Raw genomic sequence first — 22,034 nt, forward strand, 5'->3', positions numbered from 1 at the left:
GGCCACTTTTGATTAAGGAACCACGAACCACTCTCACTCGTTAGACAAGTCACGACCACACCTATTTTGAGAGAGAATGTTTCGGCCACCCCCACTAACTCCACCATACAACTGCAGGACCGATTTTGTCTTTTGGTGATTAATTCTAACGTAAATTTCGTTTAAATTTTTAGTGTAATATAAACGAGTAATTCAATTTTCAATCGTGAATCCGATTAGAAGATTGAATTTCGATAAGAATTCGAAGTCATGAAATTTATTTTTAATCTGGTATAGGTAAATACATTAATATTAATAAATATTTCTTTTTATAAGATATTACTTTTGGCAAAAAAATTAGTAATTTTAGCAGACAATTATGTGAAAATTTTAAATTTCTACGTAAAATTATCTTTGAAAATTCTTATGCAATCACCATAAATAATTATTGAATGTATAATTATTTTTAATGATATTTTCTTACACATGCAAAGGGATCCTAATAATTGTGATTTATTCTTTGATTTTGAAACTCTAAAAAACTTATTACACATTATATCAATTGAAGAACATATTAACAAAAAAAAAATACTTTTAAAAAGAAAGGTAATACTTTTAGGTTCCATTCATGATCACTTTATAAAATCAGCCATTCATTAATAATAACTATAGAGCAGATAGATACTCATAAATTGGACATTTATATAGTTATCACTTATCATCAATCGTTCTCCACCTTAAGTTTTGCTAGTTCCTGGACAAGTCCATCCAAATCTTTGTTAGAACTCCCACCAATCTTAACAGCTCCCACAGCCTTATCTCTCAATGCTCTAATCCTTTCCACCACGTCCCCGCGCATCGACTCGGTAATTTTCCGAGCCAAACCATCCGGGTCAGGCACTGTGTCGCTACCCTTGCACACTCGGACCGCGACCTTTTTATAATCTACCATCAACTTATCGTTCAAATATTGATCCGCCTCCATTGGCCAACACAATATCACCACACCAGATGCAACGGCCTCCAACACCGAGTTCCACCCACAATGACTCAAGAATCGGCCCACAGCACGATGGCGCAATATCGCCGACTGCGGAGCCCAGCCATTTATCAAAAAACCTCGGCCTGCTACCCGATTCTCGAACCCATCATCCGGAATGGCCTGTTTAACAGCCCAAATAAACTTTACACAACTCTTCTCCAGCCCACTAGCCAGAGCCTCAATCTGTGCTTTCTTGAGCAACATTTGACTTCCAAAACACACATACAAAACAGACCTATCCTCGCACTCATCAAGCCATGACAAGACACCGTCACTCGCTGTTGTGCCACCACCCAAGTTATTGGGCCTACCCAATAAATGGAGTGGCCCAACAGAATAGACCCGTGAATGGCCTACTTTCTCACTCAAATGGTCCAAGAACTCCTCTTGCAAGGCCACCAGACTGTTAAAGACAATACCCCAACTCCGAGTATTAGCAATTATTGACTCCTTGACCAACTCATAACTGGGATCGGTAACTTGTAATTCTTTGTAGCGGCGGAACAGTGAAGGAACTTCGTCCCAAGTCAAACTTGGCGAGCCTGGTAAATCTTGAAATGTTACCTGAAACCCAGGTTTGACAGCTTCTAAAAGTCCCCAAAGATCATCAAAAACCGTAGCTAAAATGACCCCTGTGCCGTAGAAAGCGATTCTCCGAATCTTGAGCTTGCAAGCCAGATCATGCGTCCATCCGAGAAAAAAATCAGATAGAATCGCCACTGGTGGATCAGAGTGAGAGTCAAACCACTGAATTATGGGTTCCTGAAGCTTGCTCAGAGCGCTGATCATCGGTATATTTCCCTGGTTTCCAAGATCCTTGATATTTTCAACACCCCGAGGGATCAAGGGGCTGTTTGGGAAGGCGAGAATCAGTGTCTGGATCGAGGGATTGGCCGAGAGAAGTGGTGTCAGAATCGGAAGGTTTCCTGGGGTGATTAAAATGGTGATGCTTAGATTTCTTAGGGATAGTTGGTGAGTTAAGTCGAGAAGAGCAAGCATGTGGCCTTGTGCTGGATAGGGAAAAACTAGAACATGAGCTGCCTTCTTCTCCATAATTCTTGCTGCTGTGAGAGAATTAAGATGCTATTGTAATTTTAAATTTCAAGAATAAATGACTGTAATAAAATATATTCAGAGTTGATGAAAACTTAAATTAAAGTATCAAATAAAAACTTGTAAAATACCATCAGGTGTGTGTTTGTGTGCTTGCTTTCCGAGAAAACTTTCTTGGAGACCGAGACCAAAAAAGGAGTTATCGGTAAAATGCCATTGGCAAAAAAAGGCATTACCGGGTAAAATGCCATTGGCAATATAAATCTTTTCAAATTGTTAAAAAAAAAATTTACGATTAAAAAATAAAAATCTCAATCTTACAAAATATATCAATTTATATATTTTATAAAATTTTTTCTCTACTCAATTGTGTTTTTTCACAAATTCAGAGACTTATTTATAGAATTACTTTGACAATAATCCAAAAATAAATACATCATTACATACGTCATCACACACTAATTTTCAATATTTATAACTCTTATTTTCAACATTCAAATTTCTTATTTTCAACACTCCCCCTTGTGATGATGATCATGATAAAATGATTGTCTTCATTACGTGTTTTTTACTGTCTCGTTAAAACCCTTACTAGGAAAAATTCATTAGGATAAAAACCATAGTAAGAGAAAAATAGTATAGTCACGTAAACTCCCCCTCGTGTTAACACGAACGATTCTTCACAAATTTCGTAGATTGCGCATCCCAATATTATATCTATGCTTTCTGAATATTGTCGTAGGAAGCATTTGTGAAGAGATTTGATGAGTTTTCACTTGATTGAATGTAACGAATATCAATATCTTTATTATTCTCAAACTCTTGGGTGAACGCGAAGAACTTAGGGGGAATATGTTTAGTTCTGTCGCTTTTTATGTATCCTTCTTTCATTTGAGCAACACATGCAGCATTATCTTCATATAGTGTCACATGATTCTTATCGAATGATAATACGCATGAGGTTTGGATATGTTCGATCATTGATTTTAGCCACACACATTTACTGCTTGTTTCATGTAGTGCAATAATCTCGGCGTGATTTGATGAAGTTGTTACGAGTGTTTGTTTCTGTGAACGCCAAGAAATTAAAGTGCCTCCACGAGTAAATACATATCCGGTTTGGGAACGTGCCTTGTGTGGATCAGATAAATACTCAGCATCAGCATAACCAATTATGCTTTGATTTGTATCTTTTGAATACAAAAGTCCCAAGTATGTCGTTGCTCATAGATAATGAAATATATGATTAATTTCGTTCAGTGTCTTTTTGTTGGATTTGAGCTAAATCTTGTCAATAAATTTACAGCAAAAGATATATCAGGTCTTGTACAATTTGCAAGATAAATAAGGGCACCAATAACACTTAGATATGATACTTCTGGATCAAGAATAACTTCATCATCTTCACATAAACGGAATTGATCTTTTTCTATGTTTAATAATCTAACAATCATTGGAGTACTTAAAGGATTTCATTTATCCATATTAAAATGTTTAAGGACCTTTTCTGTATAATTTGACTGGTGAACAAATATTCCACATTCTCTATGTTCAATTTGCAAACTCAGACAATACTTTATTTTTCCAAAGTCCTTCATTTCAAAATCTTCCTTCAAGTACGACACAACTTCTTGAATTTCCTTATTCGTGACAATGATGTTTAAATCATCAACATATACAACAATAATTACGCATCCGGATGTTGTTTTCTTAATGAAAACGCAACAGCATTTTGAATTGTTTACATATCTCTTTTTCATTAAGTGTTCACTGAGTCGATTATACCACATTCGGTCGGATTGCTTTAACCCATATAATGATCTTTGCAATTTCACAGAATAACATTCTCTGGGTTTTGAACTTTGTGCTTCAGGCATCTTAAATCATTCAGAGATTTTCACACACACACACACACGTGTGTGTGTGTGAAAATCTCTGAAGGATTTAAGATGCCTGAAGCACAAAGTTCATATACCGCCAAACTAATCAAATACCGAAACGTAATTGCATCCATAACAGGAGAATACGTTTCTTCGTAATCAATTCCAGGCTTTGAGAAAAACCTTGTGCAACAAGTCGAGCTTTATATCTTACTATTTCATTTTTCTCATTTCGTTTTCGAATAAAAACCCATTTGTATCCAACAGGTTTTACACCTTCAGGTGTAAGGACTATAGGCTTAAAAATGTTACATTTATTTAGCGAATCCAATTCAACCTAGATGACGTCTTTCCATTTTATCAAGTCACGTCGATTTTTACATTCACCAAATGATTTTGGTTCATGATCTTCATTGTCATTTATGATATCAAATGTCACATTATAAGAAAATATCTCATCAATTTTTTATATATTTTCGGTTCTATATTTTTTCAGTATTAATATAATTGATAGAGATTTCACGATTCTCATCAATTTGTGGTTCTGACGTGACATTTTCATCATCATGTATTTCTGTCGGAATATCATTCTCTATTTTGTGATCATCGTGTTTCTCTATAATTTTTCTTTTTCGAAGATTTTTATCTTTGGAACCGATTGACCTTCCACGCTTCAAGCGTTTAATGACATCATGAGTGTCTTCAATTTATTTCTTTGGAATTTCAATTCGATCAGGGACATTTACAGCATGTATTTATGATTTATTTACCCCTTTTGTGTCTGCAAATACATTTGGTATTTGATTTGCTATTCTTTGCAAGTGCACAATTTGTTGTACATCATTTTCACATTGTTTAGTTCTTGGATCCAGATGTAACAATTATAATGTATACCATGTAATTTCCTTTTCGATATTTTTCTATTCTCCCCCAAACATTGGGAAGATTTTCTCATTAAAATGACAATCAGCAAAATGTGCTGTAAACACGTCGTGTCTGAGGTTCAAGATATCGAATTATTGATGGGCTATCATAACCAACATAAATTTCGATCTTTCTTTGAGGTCCCATTTTTGTTCGTTATGGCGGTGCAATAGGCACATATACCATACATCAAAAAATTCTCAAATGAGAAATATCTTGTTCTTAACCAAATGCAATCTGCAATGAGGAGTATTTATTACATGCACTTGGTCTGATGCGAATTAATGTAGCAGCATGTAAAATTGCATGTCCCCATATAGAATCAGGGAGTTTTGTTTTCATAATCATTGGTCTAGAAATCAGTTGTAGACGTTTAATCAATGATTCAACTAATCCATTTTGTGTATGTACATGAGCAACATGATGCTCAACAGTGATTCTCATTGACATACAATAATCATTGAAAGTCTGGGAAGTAAATTCACCAGCATTATCAAGTTTAATTTTCTTGATTATATGATCGGGAAATTGATTCCGCAATTTTATTATTTGAGCAAGTATTCCGAGTTGATAATAAACATACATGTGACCATCTGCTGGAGACATCGATCAATACTATGAAATATCTAAATGATCCACATGACGGATGAATTGACCCGCAAATATAACCCTGAATACGTTCAAGCAACATAGGTGATTCAGTTTGGGTTTTAGCTGGTGATGGTCTTATAAAAAGTTTTCCAAGAGAACATGCTTTGCATTGAAACTTATTATTTTGAAAGATCTTCTGGATGTGTATTTTTATAATTCTTCGCATCATTGTTGAACCAGGATGTCCTAATCGATCATGCCAATTGATCAGTATTGAAGAATTATCAACTACCATGTTTGATTCAATTGGACTTATATATGTATAATGCAATCCAATAGGGAGCATTGGTAGTTTTTCAACTACATATTTCTTTCTTAATTTATATGTGGTAAGACACATATATTTCTCATTTCCTTCGTTTATTGTCTGAGTATCATACCCATGAGAATATATGTCATTAAAACTCAACAAATTTCTTTTCAATTGTGGTGAATACAAAACATCATTTTTCAAAAATTTTGTACCATTAGGTAACAAAAAATGTGGTTTACCACAATCTTTTATCAAGTCTACATGACCTGATATTGTATTCACAATTGTTTTTGTTGGTTTTAGTTCCAAGAAATATCTTTTATCTCGGAGAATAGTGTGCGTTGTACCACTATCAGGTATGCAAACTTTCATGGGATTAGTTCCTTGTTTAGCTTTGTTCATAGTATTTTTCATATTTGAACTTCAAAAAAAAATATGCAATGGAAAAATTACTGACAATACATATATAATTTATTGAAAAATATAACACATATCATAATTATACAATAAAATATTATCATATAAGTACATGAAAATAAATTATTTTACATTTATATTGCACAAATATATTGTTCATTTTCAGAGAAATCGTTGAGAAAAATCTACAACATCAATATTTTTAATTTCTATTCCACTAGCGTATTGAGCATTTCCAGATAAATCATTCAGAAAATCTGCAGCATCAAAATGAGTTGAATCACTCAAACAGTCACTGCGTTCAGTGAAGTTGGTCTCTTTTTCTTTTCCCTTTATCGATTCTTTATAAAGCTTGCAAAGGTGCTCGGGGGCTTGACAAATACGAGACCAATGTCCTGAAGTGCCGCATCTAAACAAGAACATTCAAATCGGTTCGAGTGATTTTTCATTAACACTCATGTTCTCATGATGTCGTTTCAGTGGGTGGTTCGTGACGTCCTTTTGAGATGAGTTATAAAAGTAACTATCTCGATTGTTTTCAAAACAATGGCCTCGACCACGACCACTTCCACGTCCACGTCCACGTCCACGACCACGACCTCGACCTCGACCTAGACCAAAACCTTGTCTTTGACTTTGATTTTGGTTTCTAGGTTTAAATTCATTTTTACTTACAGCATTTACTTCTGAAAATGCTGTTGATCCAGTGGGTTGGGACTGATGATTTCTCATTAGTAGCTCGTTGTTCTTTTCCGCTACAAGAAGACAGGCGATAAGTTCAGAATATCTCCCAAATCCACGCACTCTATATTGTTGCTGTAGAGTTATATTTGATGCGTGAAACGTGAAAAATATTTTTTCAAGCATTTCCGATTACGTAACCTCATTTCCACAAAATTTTAATTGCGAGATTATTCGATACATCACCGAATTGTAATCAGTGAATTTTTTAAAATCTTGGAATCTTAACATATTTCATTTATCATGGGTGGTCGGAAGTATAACTTCTCTTATATGTTCAAATCTTGTTTTTAATCCTTTCCACAGAGCCATGAGATCTTTTTCGATGAGATATTCACATTTTAAACCTTCATCAAACTTTCGACGCAAAAATATTATAGCTTTCGCTTTTTCTTGTGATGAAGAGATACTATTTTCTTTAATGGTCTCGCTTAGACCCAATGACTCAAGATGCATTTCTACATCAAAAGTCCATGGCATATTATTTTTTCCTGTAATGTCGAGCGCAACAAATTCGAGCTTTGCCAAATTTGACATGGTGGTACCAGAAAAATAACAACTCATTTTATTAGTTAAGTTCTATTAATATGACAATAAAAAGTAACGTATAAATTATAAATACAAGCATTCTTAAAAATAAAGAAAAACGTGAGGCGGATATTCTCTGATAAATACAAAATTAGTGAGTATTATAACCAAAATAATTATACAAAATATCCTTGAAAGATATATCTTCTTCTTCTTCGAAAATTTTGATGAAGAAAATTTTTAAGGAGGAAGAATAAGTTTGGAGTGATTGAATGTATTTGTGAAGTCATATTTATAGGGTAAAAACTAGCCGTTTATGACCGTTACAAAATCTTAAAAAATAAATTTATGTATATGTAAATTTTATGGTAATAATATGATGTATATAATGTTAATCATGTTTAAATAATTATGTATATCATATCATAATATTATAATAAGGTGTCAGGGATTCATTTTATATAATACTGTGAAATTATACAAAAAAAATATATAATTATTATATAACACAATAAATATATATAAATAGTGAAATAATCACATCACGTTATTATAATGAGGTGTCATAAACTCTTTTTATATAATAACATGATATTATTCAAATATATATTGTATATATATATACAATAATCAAACAGTAACACAATAAAATTATATAAGCAGTATAATCACATCACGTTTTTATAATGAGGTGTCAGAGACTCCTTTTATATAATAACATAATATTATACATTAAATATATATACAATAAAAATAAATAGTAAAGTAAATACTCTTACTTTTGAATATTGTTACTTTTTTCTTTTTTTTTGAGCTTGGAAAAATATGAAGAACCGAACCTTCGAGTATCGTGTTGATAATGTATTAAAAGTAAAAATTTACGTTAAAAAAGTAAAAATCTCAAACTCACAAAATATATATCAAACTACACACTTTATAAATTTTTTTTTGTACTCAATTGTGTTTTTCTTCACAAATTGAGAGACCTATTTATAGAATTTTTTCGAAAATAATCCAAAAATAAATGTATCATTATATACATAATCACATACTAATTTTCAATATTTACAACTCTTATTTTCAACATTCAGCTTTCTTATTTTCAACATAAAAGTTATTTTTTCTTCAATATTAATTATTATATTTGAAAAAATATATATAACTTTCCTCCAAAAAATGAACAAAATTTATAATTAGGTCAAAGACATGTGACTTCTTGTCTTCAAATGTCACGTGTGATGTGAGAGCATGAAATTTATTTATTAACTTTCTTGTCGGGGAAAAGTTCCTTAACAAAGTAAAATTAAATAAATATTATTTGATATTGTAAGTTATCTTTAACTCATTTTATTATTTAGTGTAACCTCAAAATAGTGCAATTTATAAATCAAATATAAAACAAATCTTCGACTAATCAATTCTAAATTCAACGCTAAAAGAAAAAAATTCTAAATATTTCATATGATTTTATTTTCATCAATTATTTTGTTCCACATATTATTTATAAAAACACCACTATGAGAAATTCTTGCGTTTAAATACTTTTAAAAGATAAAATAATTAAAGTAAATAATAAACTAAGGCCTAATTAAATTTACTACTAACACAAAAACTCTTGTGAGAAGGTTTCACGGATCGATTTCGGTGGTCGGATCTCTTATTTGTGTCATCCATGAAAAAATATTACTTTTTATGCTAAGAGTATTACTTTTTATCTAGAATATCAGTAGGATTGACACATCTCACAGATAAAGATTCGTGAGACCGTTTCACAATATATCTACTCATTTACTAAATTAATTAGTTTAATTGAGTTCATAAAAATTAAGATTAATTGAATGGTAATTATGACACATTCTTTAATTAAATAAAAAGTATTTAATTAAAATCTTATTAAAAATATCTTATGAATTAAATACGACATATTTGCATGTAATGTTTTATATTGTATCATTAGCATTTATATGTGTTAATAAATTTCATATTTATTATTAAAATATATAATAAATGTATCAAAATTAATTAGCAAATTATACATCTAATTTTATTTCAAATAATAAATATAAAAAAATAAATATTGAATTATGTAGTAAAGTAGATTTTATATTATTTGATCCAATAATAAATATATTTACTACACAACTAATAAAAAAAAAGAAGATGGACTATTAAAAGAAAAGAAAAAACAAAATTATTTTTAAAAAAAAAAATTTTAAATAATGCAACGCCATCCCTGACGTAGCATCATTCATCATCCCCAAGATCGAAGGGTTGCAAACTTGGAGCACCCAACCTTGCATTATTTTGGCATTTTGGAGATGCCCTAATTAAGAGAAGATCCATATAACAACTATGTATACGAATGGTAATTCAATAAAATTTATTATTTCATTAAAAAAAACTTAAATAGAATAATTAAACCATTCTATATACATAAACATTGGTCATGATTAATTACATGCTGAGTCACTTTCCGTGGATCAAATCCAATCCAACAATAAATTATATAAAGGTACATATACACGATACATCTCTCCAACAAATATTAGACTTCATTAATATATAATAATATATGAGAACTCAACACGATTCATTGGACGCCATTGACAGACGCTCCACAAGACGCTTCAAATATCTTTGGATAATCTGCTATGACATCACAAGCAACCACAACATAAAAAAAAGAGTCATGCCTCAGTGTGAAGATCGAATAAACTACAACATACATAAATGACATGTAAAAACAACCAATCTAATGCAATGCATGTAAAGTATCAAAAAAATCGAGTATTAAACTGGATCTAATGAATTGATAACAACAATCATGGTTAGAAATGTCGGGGGTGTGACATGTCTACTATGCCCTCGGCTCTGCACATATGCATCAGAGGTGACAATCTGCAGACCTGCTCGATCCTTCCGCTAGTCATTAGATATGTGACGCTAACACGCACTCGACTTTGATGTCTACCATATCTCATCCAAGAGTAAACAAGAATGACGTGATCTTAGTGAAATGGATGAGCAGAGTGACGGGCTCCACCTGATCAAATCAATAATAATTTAGTGTTTAGGAATTTGAGTGAAGACAATGGCTTCGATAAAACCTGCAAACAAGAAAAGAACTCGTGAATGGGCACCAGAGGAGTGTCCGGCGCGCCACTCCGATGCTTAAGCCAGCAGGTTGAAGATGAACACAAGCGATATATGTGAGGATATATGTGAATGTTTGAGAGTTCAAAGATTTAGAATCATTAAATGAGATGTATACCTGCTATTTATAGGAGAAAATGTGGTAGGTACCTTGTTTTCAGTGCCACCTACTAAATATGGCAAGTCGGCTGCCCATACTATAACTTCTGATGACTTCTAGAACACTCCAAACCCACGTTGCTCTGACAGATTAAATAGCCCGTATCAATCACACTCGAGTGTGGTGCAATTCTCGAGGTAGCCCGGGTGATAAAGTTCCCGGGGGCTTATATTAAGGAACGAGCTCTCGATCGCCCGGGAAAAGAAGAAATACCCGGCTAACGTCGAGAATATCCGGCATATTGCTTTTGATCTGGGTCATCCAATTAATAACCCGGGTCATCCATGACCCGGATCCTTATGGGGAGGTATCACCACCCATCCCTAAAATAGTCGGGCTAGAGTGTGACTCGCTGTCCCGATCAGTCACACTTGTACTTCCATATAAAATAATTCAGAATGTGTGAGAGCATCGGGGGCTTCAAAATATCCCAGAGATGGGATGATATGCCGGGCCTGATACTTCCCGGGCTTTAGAATAAAATGCCTGGGCCTTATGTCTCTCGGACTTAATTCAAGATGTCGGGGCCTCGTGTCTCCTGGACTTAATATATTTTGTCGTTTAGTATTCTCGGGTAACAGGGTTATTGTCATGATGACGTGTACCCTAGCATTAAATCCCGCAGAAATACGTTCCGTATTCCGAGAAACCGATAAGTCTGACACCTTGATATTTGCGCGTGTCCTTTCGCCTTCCCGTACAACTTCCAAGATCCATCTTGACCGTACGATTCATTCAGATCAACGGTGAAGATTAACTTCCTCCTCTTATATATAGTAGCTCACTAGTTTTTCAAAAATCATTCGCAAATTCAAACTTGTGGCCAAACTCTAGCAAATTTTTTCCTTGAAGCTTCGTCGCGTAAAATCATCCACCTCCGGCGATCTTCCACCGCTCTCCTCCCCCAAACTCGTAAGTCCTTCTCCTATTACTTAAATTATGTCTGATTCAACCTCATCCACTTCAGGGCCAATGCGCGAGGCTTGCCTAGTGAAGAGTCCGCCACGCTGCGCTCCGATTCACCCTCATCTCCCCCTCGCCGTCGCATTTCTGTTTCAGTTTCCAAAAAACCCACAGCCCATCAAACAAAACCCTCCTCTTCAAAACCCTCCTCCTCGAGCACTTCCCGAGTTCTGAAAAAGGACAAGGGTAAGGGCAAAGCCCGGGTTGAAGACCCTCCTGCTTCTGAGACCCTGGGAGTTCCTTGGTTCTCCTCAATGAGCAGCACTTTGCGCTCGGGGGCAGACGAGGAACTCCGAGTTCTGGGCTCCATTCCTTCCACCTTCTACATCTTGATACCCGGTCCTTCTGATAAGGCCGATAGCCCTCCTCCCGGGTATACAAATTTTTTCCGAGATCAAGTTAGAAACAGTCTCCGGTTCCCCATTCCTTTTTTCTATATCGAGGTCGCCAATTTTTTTGGTGTGCCTATCAATCAACTCCACCCCAATTTCTTCCGCATTATTGCTTCGGCCTATGTTCTCTTCAAAATGAACAACCTCTTCATCAACCCCCTTGTTCTTCACTATTATTTTGTTTGTAGGCTGGGAGACAATGCCTTCTCCCTGTCTGCCCGAATGAATTCCAGGTTCCTTGATGACATCCCTTCTTCCCAGAAAGGATGGAAAGGACGATATTTTTTCATTCAACTCCCGACCCCTCTCTCTTGTCTAACCGATTTCCTTCCTTCCCTTCCTACTCAACCTGCCCTCCCGAAATCTTACAAATTCAAGGATTTTTACACCCGAAGCCAAGAATTGGTGGAAGGTCAAAAATACTCCTCCTCCACCCTCATATCAGCGGAAAACTTAATCGCCTACGGGTTGAGTGCTCGGGTTGAAGACCCAATAGATCGGATAGTTGATGAGGTGGCTTCCTCAGGCGCTCAACTCGGTATTCTTTTTATCTCTGTCTCTTACTTTATCATTCTTCTTATTTGCAATTTGTACTAACCCCTCTTTTCTCCCTTCTGTGCAGACAATTCGAAAATGAAAGAAGCTTTTGCCAAGAAGTGGGAGGCTGAGAGTGCCGAAGGAAAAGAAGTTCACGGCTCGGAAGGCTGCAGTTGAAAAGAAAAGACAGGCCGAGGAGGTGGCGGCCCAGGCAAAGGAGATGGCCCGAGCAAATACTAAACAAGAACAAGAGACCACCCGGGAGGGTTCCTCAAACTCCGAGGATCACGTTCCTCTTCTTTAGAGAAAGCGAAAGGCTATTACAAGCCCCGAACTGATCCTGGTAGAGAGCAACCAGGAAGGAGATCAAGGGTCCTCCCAAGCACACCAAACGACCACCTCTACCCGCCAACAGCCTACGCAAGAGCCCTCCCAGGGTCCTCTCTCTTCTGCCCAGGCTCCCCGGGCCAATATCTTTTTGGAGGGAGCGACTCCCACTGGGCTCAAAATTTTCAAACAACTCTTCATCTCGGATGAGGAGACACATCTAAAGAGCTCCCGAGCCACACCAAAACTCTTCGAGGGCTCAAATAAAATCTTAGCAGTAAGTTGCTGATCTTCCTTCTCCTCTCCTTTTCTTCTTTTTTTTTTCAAACTTCTTTTCTTTGCACAGGGCGTCCAACTGATGATCTCGGCCTTTGAAGAGGTAGCCACCACAGCCACCCTTACCAATAACTGAGCCCGAAAATTCCAGGATATCGAAGAGTGGCTTCAAGAGGAATTGTCTCAGGCTCGAGCCCTTCATGCAAGCTTATCCTTTGTTCAAGACCAGTTTTGAAAAATGCCGGGAGCAATTTGAAGAGGCCGGGCTCTTGCCTCAGGATAAGAAAGATTTTCCCGATTTTGGCCGGGCTATTGCGTCACTTCCAAAAGATGGTGAGAAGGAGAAGGAGGATTCTGAAGAAGAAGAAGAACAGCTAGGGTCCGAACATGTAGACGTAGATTAGGATTGTAATCTTTCCTTTCTTTATTTTCTTTCATTTGTGATTTACTTTGTATCTTTCGGCCTCCGGGCTCTTTAATGAAATTATATTCCTTTCATTATTATGCTTTCATAATTCTTCAATACTCGGTCTTTGAAATAACAAAGCTACCCATGATCAACACATCATAAAAATTTCTAAGTGTTGAGAACTAACCTGGGAATTTTAATAAGTAATCGAGATAATGAACCATGCTCCCGAGTAAAGATCCTTGTATTTTTAATAAATACCTGAAGTGTAGATCCTTTAAACCAGGGTGCAGAATTTTGCATTGTATGAATAACTAGAATATAGAAATCCTGGACCGGGGATCATGTCCTGGGACTTGAGAATGGTCGAGGTGTGGTGCCCCGAGCCGAGGTGTGGTGCCCCGAGCCAGGATGTAGTGCTCTGGGCTTATAATTAACCGGGGCTTTGTACCTTCCGGATCAAGATATAACAATCATACTTCTCTGAGAAAATAGATCTTTCATTATACCTTCAAACAAATAATTACATCTATCAAGCATAATACTTCTTTAAATTAAATACATTTCAGGGTCTCTTGAGAGCCTGTCCTTGAGCATCTTCAAGATAAAAGGCTCCCGAGCTGACTCTCCGGGTTATTTTGTAAGGTCCTTTCCACCGAGCTTCCGGCTTTCCCACATCTCCTGCTGGATTAACTTTCTTCATGACCAAATCCCCTACTTGGAAATCTCGGATTCGGACTTTCCTGTTATACGATTTCATAACCCGGCCTCGATATGCTTCCATTCGAATTAATGCTTGATCTCTCTTCTCCTCTAAAAGGTCCAACTCCATGGCCCGGCTTTGATCATTATATCCTGGTAAGATTCTACCCGGGAAGAAGTTTCTCCGATTTCAACTGGCAAAACCGCTTCAGAAACATATACCAGATTGAAAGGAGTTTCTTGAGTAGATGCCTGGGGAGTAGTTCTGTATGCCCAGAGAACACTGGGCAACTCTTCCACCCAGTCTCTACATTTGCCCTGCAACCTAGTTTTCAAGGCTTGCACAATAATTCTATTTACAACTTCTGTCTGGCCATTAGCTTGAGGGTGGGCAACAGCGATGAAAGATTGAGTAATCTTCATCTCCTGACACCAAGATGTAACCTTTTTTCCCTGAAATTTTCTACCATTGTCTGATATTAGTCTCCGGGGGATTCCGTATCGGCATACTATGTTTTTCCATAGAAACTTAAAGACTTCCTGCTCAGTGATCTTGGACAAGGGCTAGGCCTCTACCCATTTAGAAAAATAGTCCACAGCCAGCAACAGAAATTTCTTTTGAGCTCGAGCAATAGGAAAAGGACCGACGATGTCGATACCCCATTGGTCAAAAGGACAAGATGCCCAGATAGGCTTCATAAGAGTGGCCGGGCTGTGCTGAAAATTTAAATGATGTTGACATCCCTAACAAGCCCGGACCACTCGGGCCGAGTAATGGCTAATAGTTGGCCACCAGAATCCGGCAAGCATTGTCTTCCAGGCCAAAGATATTCTTCTGAGATGCTCACTGCAGCACCCTTCATGATTTCCCGGAAGACATAATCCACCTCCCCCACGGGTAAGCATTTTAATAGGGGTCCCTGAAATGATCTCCTGTACAAAACATTATTTAAGAGAACAAACCTGAGAACTTGTCTCTGGATTTTCTGGGCTCAGACTTTGTCTTCAGGTAATTCATTGTTTATAATGAATTCTAATAGGGGTGTCATCCAGGAGTCCTTGGGCACTGGCAATATTTCTTCTTCTGCAGAAAGGACTAGCCAGGAAACATGCAACACTTTCCGGGTATTGGTTTCTGATAAAGAAGCAGCCATTTTTGCCAAAGCATCTGCTTCATCATTCTTCTCCCAGGGTATTTGTTCAATACTCCAATCCACAAAGACTTCTGACTGGGCTTTGATGAGCCGTATATATTTGAGCATCCTATCATCTTTAGCCTCATAAAAACCCTTGATCTGTTGTGTAATCAAATGTGAATCAGATTATAAAATAATCCGGGAAGCTCCAACTTCCCGGGCAGCTCTGATGCCGGCAAGAACAGCCTCATACTCGGTCTCATTGTTAGTCACCCGCGAATCAATTCTCAAGGTCAAATTAATCTTTTCTCCCAGGGGAGATATTATTACCACTCCTACCCCACACCCAACAAGGCTAGATGCCCCATCCACAAATACTCTCCATACCTCTTCTTCATCGGGCTGAACCATCTCAGATAGAAAATCTGACAAGGCCTGTGCTTTGATGGCAATCCGGGGCTTATACTCAATATCATACTCTCCCAACTCCACTGCTCACTTGATCATCCACCTGGATACCTCTGAGTGAGTCATAATTCTCCCCAAAGGGCTATTGGTGAGCACTATGATATGATGTGACAGGAAATATGGCCGCCGCTTCCTAGCAGTCATAACCAAGGCTAGAGCAATCTTCTCTACTTCACTATATCGAAGCTCGGGGCATCTCAGAGCATGACTGACATAATAGACAGGCTTCTGATTAGAGCCTTCTTCCTTTATCAATACTGAGCTGACAACATACTCTGTAGTAAATAAGTAAACAAACAATTTCTCCCCGGGCTCCGGCTTTACCAATACAGGAAGCTCTGTAAGATGGATCTTCAAATCCTGGAAGGCCTGCTCACACCTCTCATCCCATCCAAATTGTTGGGCCTTCCTTAGGACCTGAAATAAAGGGTAACTTATGTGTGCTGACGGGGATATAAATCGAGAAAGAGAAGCAATCCTCCGGTCAGCTTTTGTACTTCTTTGACAGATCGGGGAGATGACATGCATAATACAAACTTTACTTTCTCTTGATTCACCTCAATTCCCTGGTCTGTCACTATAAAACCCAAAAACTTGCCACTCTTCACGGCCAAAGATACACTTGACAGGGTTGAGCTTGATTCCATAATGCACCAGAGTGGAAAAATTTCCTCCAAATGAGCAATGAAGTCTGCAACCTCCTTAGACTTGCCTAAAATGTCATCCACATACACTTCAACATTCTGGCCCAACTGCTTCTCAAAGACTTTGTTCATAAGACGCTGGTAGGTGGCCCCGAGATTCTTCAACCCGAAAGGCATTACAACGTAACAGAACGTACCTCCCGAGGTGATGAAGCTGGCCTTATCTTGATCATCCTTGTCCAAGGGGATTTGATGGTACCCCTGGTAAGCATCCATGAAGCTCAGCAAGTCATAGCCCGTGGTGGAATCTACTAATTGATCAATCCGGGGTAGGGGATAATGATCTTTGGGGCAAGATTTATTGAGGTCCCGGAAATCTACACACATTCTCCACTTTCCGATGGTCTTTGGCACCAATACCACATTCGAGAGCCAGGTAAGAAATTGAATTTCCCTAATGTGGCCGGCCTTCAGCAGATCTCTCACTTGTTCGTCAATAACTTTGTCCTTCTCAGGACCAAAGTGCCTCTTCTTTTGCTTCACCGGGTGAGACCCCGGGAGAATATTTAAGTGATGCTCCAATATCAGGGGTGAGATCCCTGTCAATTCCTGCTGGGACCAGGCAAAAAAATGAATATTAGTTTTTAAGCAATTAATCAAACTAACCCAGGTGGATGCACTGAGGTCCCGAGCCACCTGGATATGCTGGCCTGGTCCGACTTCTACAACCTCTTGCTCTTCCTCAGCCACAAAATGTACCTCACACTTCTCTACTATTCTCCCTCCTATCTCATCAATTCTTGCTTTCTTCTCGGCCTTCCTAGCTTTACTTTGGTCCACTCCGACTGCTTCCACGTAACACTTCCGAGAAGAAGGTTGATCTCCTCGGACTTCGCCTACCCGGCTTCCCACAGGAAACTTGATCTTTTGGTGATAAGTGGATGCCACGGCCCTCAGCTCATTCATGGCCGGCCGCCCCAAAATGATGTTATATGATGATGGGGAATCCACCACCGTGAAAGTGGTCATCACTGTGTTCTTAAGATCCCGGGAGCCCAAAGTCAATGGCAGGACAATCTCCCCTTCTGGATAAACCACATGGCCAGCAAAGCCAAAAAGTGTCGTCTCCACGGTCTCCAGCTTAAATCCTTGTAAATCCATATGCACCAGGGCCTCGTTAAAGATAACATTCACAGAATTGCCCAAGTCCACGAAGACTCTTAGAATATCATAATTTGCCACCCGGGCTTGGATAACCAAGGCATCATTGTGGGGTAGATTTACACCTTTTAAATCTTCAGGGCCAAAACTGATCACCGCCTCACTCCCCCTCATCCCTTCTACATCCATGCAATCCCTCCTACTTCCATGCAATCCCTCCTACTTCTTGATTTCCTTGCCCGGTTGGAGTCTCCATCGGTGGAGCCTCCCGATATCATCTTTATTAAACCCGCAGCATGGGGCGAGGCTTTCTTCCTTTCAGGCTCCGGCTCTCTCCTCCTACAGGCACCACTTCTTGGGGCATTCCTCGAATCTCCCCGGGTGCTGGGTCCTGGTTGCCGAGAAGTCCAAGGTGGCACTCTCGGCCTCTTGTTGGATTGGCTATGTCCCTGGGCAGAGGGCGGGACATAGTCTCTCTTCAAGGTTTTACACCTTTTAGTATTATGGTAGCACACCCCGTGAAGAGTACATAATCCATTTTTTTCGGGCCTTACGAACTGCTGAGATGGCACCAAATCCCTGCTACACTCCTGAACCTCTCGGTCCCGGATAATCTTCAAGGGCACATGATGAGAAAAATGCCCATGACTACTCTTCCTCGGTCCTCTCTCTTCGGGCTTAACCACCCGGACTCCTCTCTCCTTCCTCCCTGCTTCTCTTTTCTGCTTCTGTGCTTCCTCCATATTAATGTACTTTTCTGCCCGAGACAATAAGTCCTCAAAATCCCCGGGCGTCTTCTTGGTTAATGATCGAAAGAACTCACCCTCTCTCAAACCCCGGGTGAAAGCAGTTGTCTTTGTCTCGGTGGCACAGGTGGGAACAGCCAGAGCCACCCTATTAAATCTCCTGATATAAGCCCTCAAACTCTTCTCCGGACTCTGCTTGACTTCAAAAAGAATAAATACAGTCTTTTTGTACTTTTTGCTGCTGCTGAAATGATGTGAAAACACCTTCTGGAAATCCTTGAAAGAATGAATACTTTGAGGAGCCAATCCCTCGAACCATCTTTGAGCAGAATCCACCAACGTTGTCATGAAGACTTTGCACTTAATTCAATCAGTGTAGCAGTGCAACATGGCCATATTTTCGAATCTAGCCAAATGTTCTTCCGGGTCTGCATTGTCATCGTAGTCTTTAACTTTGGCAGATTTAAAGTTCCCGGGAAGAGATTCCCGGACAATAATTTCAGCAAACGGGCATCCTTTGACAACTGTCCCTCCAACACCTTCATCTTCTGCCTCAATTCCAACAGCTATTCCGCCACAGTCGGGGATTTGGACCCGGCACTAGACTTCCCATCCTCTTCTCGCATCTCCTGCTCTCCTTCCTCCTGCTCTTGCTCTTGCTCTCTCCCCGGAGTGGTAACATGATGAGATGGGTCTCTCTGGGCCATAGCTTTTTGCAATGCCTCAGATACCATTCGAGCCAGATCTTCCGGGGACACAGTGATAAGGTTAGGTCCCGTGGGAGGAGCACCACCTTGTCCCGAAGTATGTGCACCATCTTCAGTAGCCCGGGAGGTGTCCTGGTTAGTTCTTCTGGTTGGAGCCATATCAACGCCTTAGTCTCAATTTTCCACATACGGCGCCAATGATGTGATCTTAGTGAAATGGATGAGCCGAGTAAGGGGCTCCACCGGATCAAATCAATAATAATTTAATGTTCAGGAATTTGAGTGAAGATAATTGCTTCGATAACACCTACAAACAAGAAAGGAACTCGTGAATGGGCGTCGGAGGAGTGTCCGGCGTAGCCACTCCGATGCTTAAGTCAGCAGGTTGAAGATGAACACAAGCGATATATGTGAGTGCTTGAGAGTTCAAAAATCCAGAATCATTAAATGAGATGTATACCTGCTATTTATAGGAGAAAATGTGGTAGGTACCTTGTTTTCAGTGCCACCTACTAAATATGGCTAGTCGGCTGCCCATACTATAGCTTCTGATGACTTCTAGAACACTCCAAACCCGCGTTGCTCTGACAGATTAGACAGCCCGTATCAATCACACTCGAGTGTGGTGCAATTCTCGAGATAGCCCGGGTGATAAAGATTCCGGGGGTTTATATGAAGGCACGGGCTCTCGATCGCCTGGGAAGAGAAGAAATGCCCAGCTAACGTCGAGAATACGCGGCATATTGGTTTTGATCTGGGTCATCCAATTAATAACCCGGGTCATTCATGACCCGGATCCTTATGGGGATATCACCAAAGAATATAAGATATAATAGAGTCATCACTCAATATGAACGAGTGCTTAATAATGCATATTAACTATATATCTCTCATTTTTTATTATTATAAAACACGGAATAGTCTTTAAAAAATGCATTAATTTTTATCTCAATATCACCAGAGCCCATAATCACATAAAAGCATTCAATAACCTCAAAGACTAACACCTGTCATACTACATCTTTTTATAGACGATGTAACGAAAACAATCAATCAATAATTTAAGAAGCTCTAGATTATGGTTATCTAAACATGTAGCAAATAACTTATTTACATTAAATTCTCATTCATTTTCTCAAATTTATTCAACTTACTAATTTGAATTATTTCATTTTCCAACAATTTAACTTTTAATCCTAAAACTCCAATATAATAAATTTTAGGCATTTAAACTTTCAAAGTCGCAAATTTTTAACAAAATTTCAAATTCCATATTTTTAGTCCCAAACATAGCAAACTAAATCTTAAACAAATAATATTACAAAATTAGTCTAAAATTCCAAACTTTGAAATTTATTTCAAAAATTCGTAAGTCGTTGAAACTATTTTCCAAAATCATTTTTTTTGTTTCAAACATCATCAACTAGAATTTAGACAACTAGTTATCCAAATTTCTCAAATTGCCGATCTAGTTTTTCAAAAGTCAAAATATTAAGATTGTGTGTATCATATTTAAGTGTTGTGTGCAGATGTTGTAATATCTATTCACAATATGCAACTGAGTATATTAATTAAACACACAAATAAATTTTAATGAATAAAATAAGAAAAAATAAATCATGCACAAATATAAATACTTGTTCGGTGATTCAGGGCCAAACAATTCACTATAAAACTTATCAGTTTTCAAAAATCAATACTAGCGAATATATAAACTCTAAGTCGCTTAAAAAGTAGGGAGCAAGTGCATCCAAACATATATGTCAACCGTATAATCAAAACTATGAATGCAACAAGCGTGAAGTCGAAATTCTCGAATAAACGAGACACTAATCGAAACAGTAATTAGGTGTTGTGATTTGAATGTTCTGAACACTTCACGACAACACTTCAATACACATTATCTTGAGCTCTTTATCAATTCACTAAAGTAATTCTCTGCTATTCATACACCATTTTATTGTTCTCCTTCAACTCAAAAAACCACACACATTACATCATCAATAATCTCTTGTTTATAGACTTCTTTTGCCCTAAAGTTTATTCATTTTATAGAATCCTACACAAATATAGAAACAAGAACTTCAGTAGAAAATAAACTCTTTTGAATAATAGTATAATATCTATAGATAAATATAAATATTATAAAAAATCTTATTAGTATAGAAAGACAAAACTCCATATGTTGATATCACAATATTACTAACAAGAATAAAAAAATTAAGAAATAAAATATTCATTTTAATCTCCTCTTTTTTATCTTTCTGGACAAAACATCCAAAAATGATATTATCTTTCTGATATGCATTATCTCCGCCTGTATAATAACTCCTCTTGAGTTAGATAGTTATCTCTCCCGAATTCAAACATGTTAGTGCAATATTGTCAAATAGGTGATGTAACGCATAAACCAGAACACAAATTTCAATAATCAGAACAAGATAAATAAGCAAACAAAACTAAAAATTGAAAGATAAAACAATAAAAAAACAAACAAACTATGGAGCATCTCTAAAAGTATCGTGATTAATATAAAAAATGTATATTTATCAAATATTTTGTATAATATTTTATAGTTTAAAGTGAATTAAATATTTGAGTTTTATAATAATTTGTATAAAAATATATGTGTTTAATAATTGTATTATTTTGGTTATTTTTACAGGTTCGGTAAAATAAGAATAACTTTGGCTATAAAAATGAGAATGAGATAATTTTTAAACTTGCATAAAGTTGATTTCAATGTTCACAATATTGAAGAAAAACATGAGATAAAAATATTTTC

General features: G+C 37.4%; 1 protein-coding gene across 2 annotated transcripts; it reads right to left on the reverse strand.

Annotated features, from left to right (window-relative positions):
• Nucleotides 1-611: 611 nt before the first annotated feature.
• On the reverse strand, nucleotides 612-2,280 carry LOC142525175 (flavonol 3-O-glucosyltransferase UGT89B1-like). 2 transcript variants are annotated; one of them, XM_075629355.1, is made up of 2 exons: nucleotides 2,206-2,280; nucleotides 612-2,085 (listed from the first exon to the last, which is right to left on the reverse strand). In XM_075629355.1, exon 2 carries the CDS (start codon nucleotides 2,072-2,074, stop codon nucleotides 701-703), a length of 1,374 nt encoding a protein of 457 aa, XP_075485470.1. In that variant the 5' UTR covers nucleotides 2,075-2,085; nucleotides 2,206-2,280; the 3' UTR covers nucleotides 612-700. The 2 variants fall into 2 exon arrangements, with proteins under 2 accessions (XP_075485470.1, XP_075485471.1); XM_075629356.1 differs by having other exon boundaries at nucleotides 612-2,082; nucleotides 2,206-2,274.
• Nucleotides 2,281-22,034: the final 19,754 nt, after the last annotated feature.

The sequence above is a fragment of the Primulina tabacum genome, chromosome 14 (assembly GCF_025594145.1).
Source record: "Primulina tabacum isolate GXHZ01 chromosome 14, ASM2559414v2, whole genome shotgun sequence".
Classification (NCBI taxonomy): domain Eukaryota; kingdom Viridiplantae; phylum Streptophyta; class Magnoliopsida; order Lamiales; family Gesneriaceae; genus Primulina; species Primulina tabacum.

Coding starts and splice junctions, on each gene's coding strand:
- LOC142525175 (XM_075629355.1), bottom strand. CDS start 2,074: ATGGAGAAGAAGGCAGCTCATGTTCTAGTTTTTCCCTATCCAGCACAA.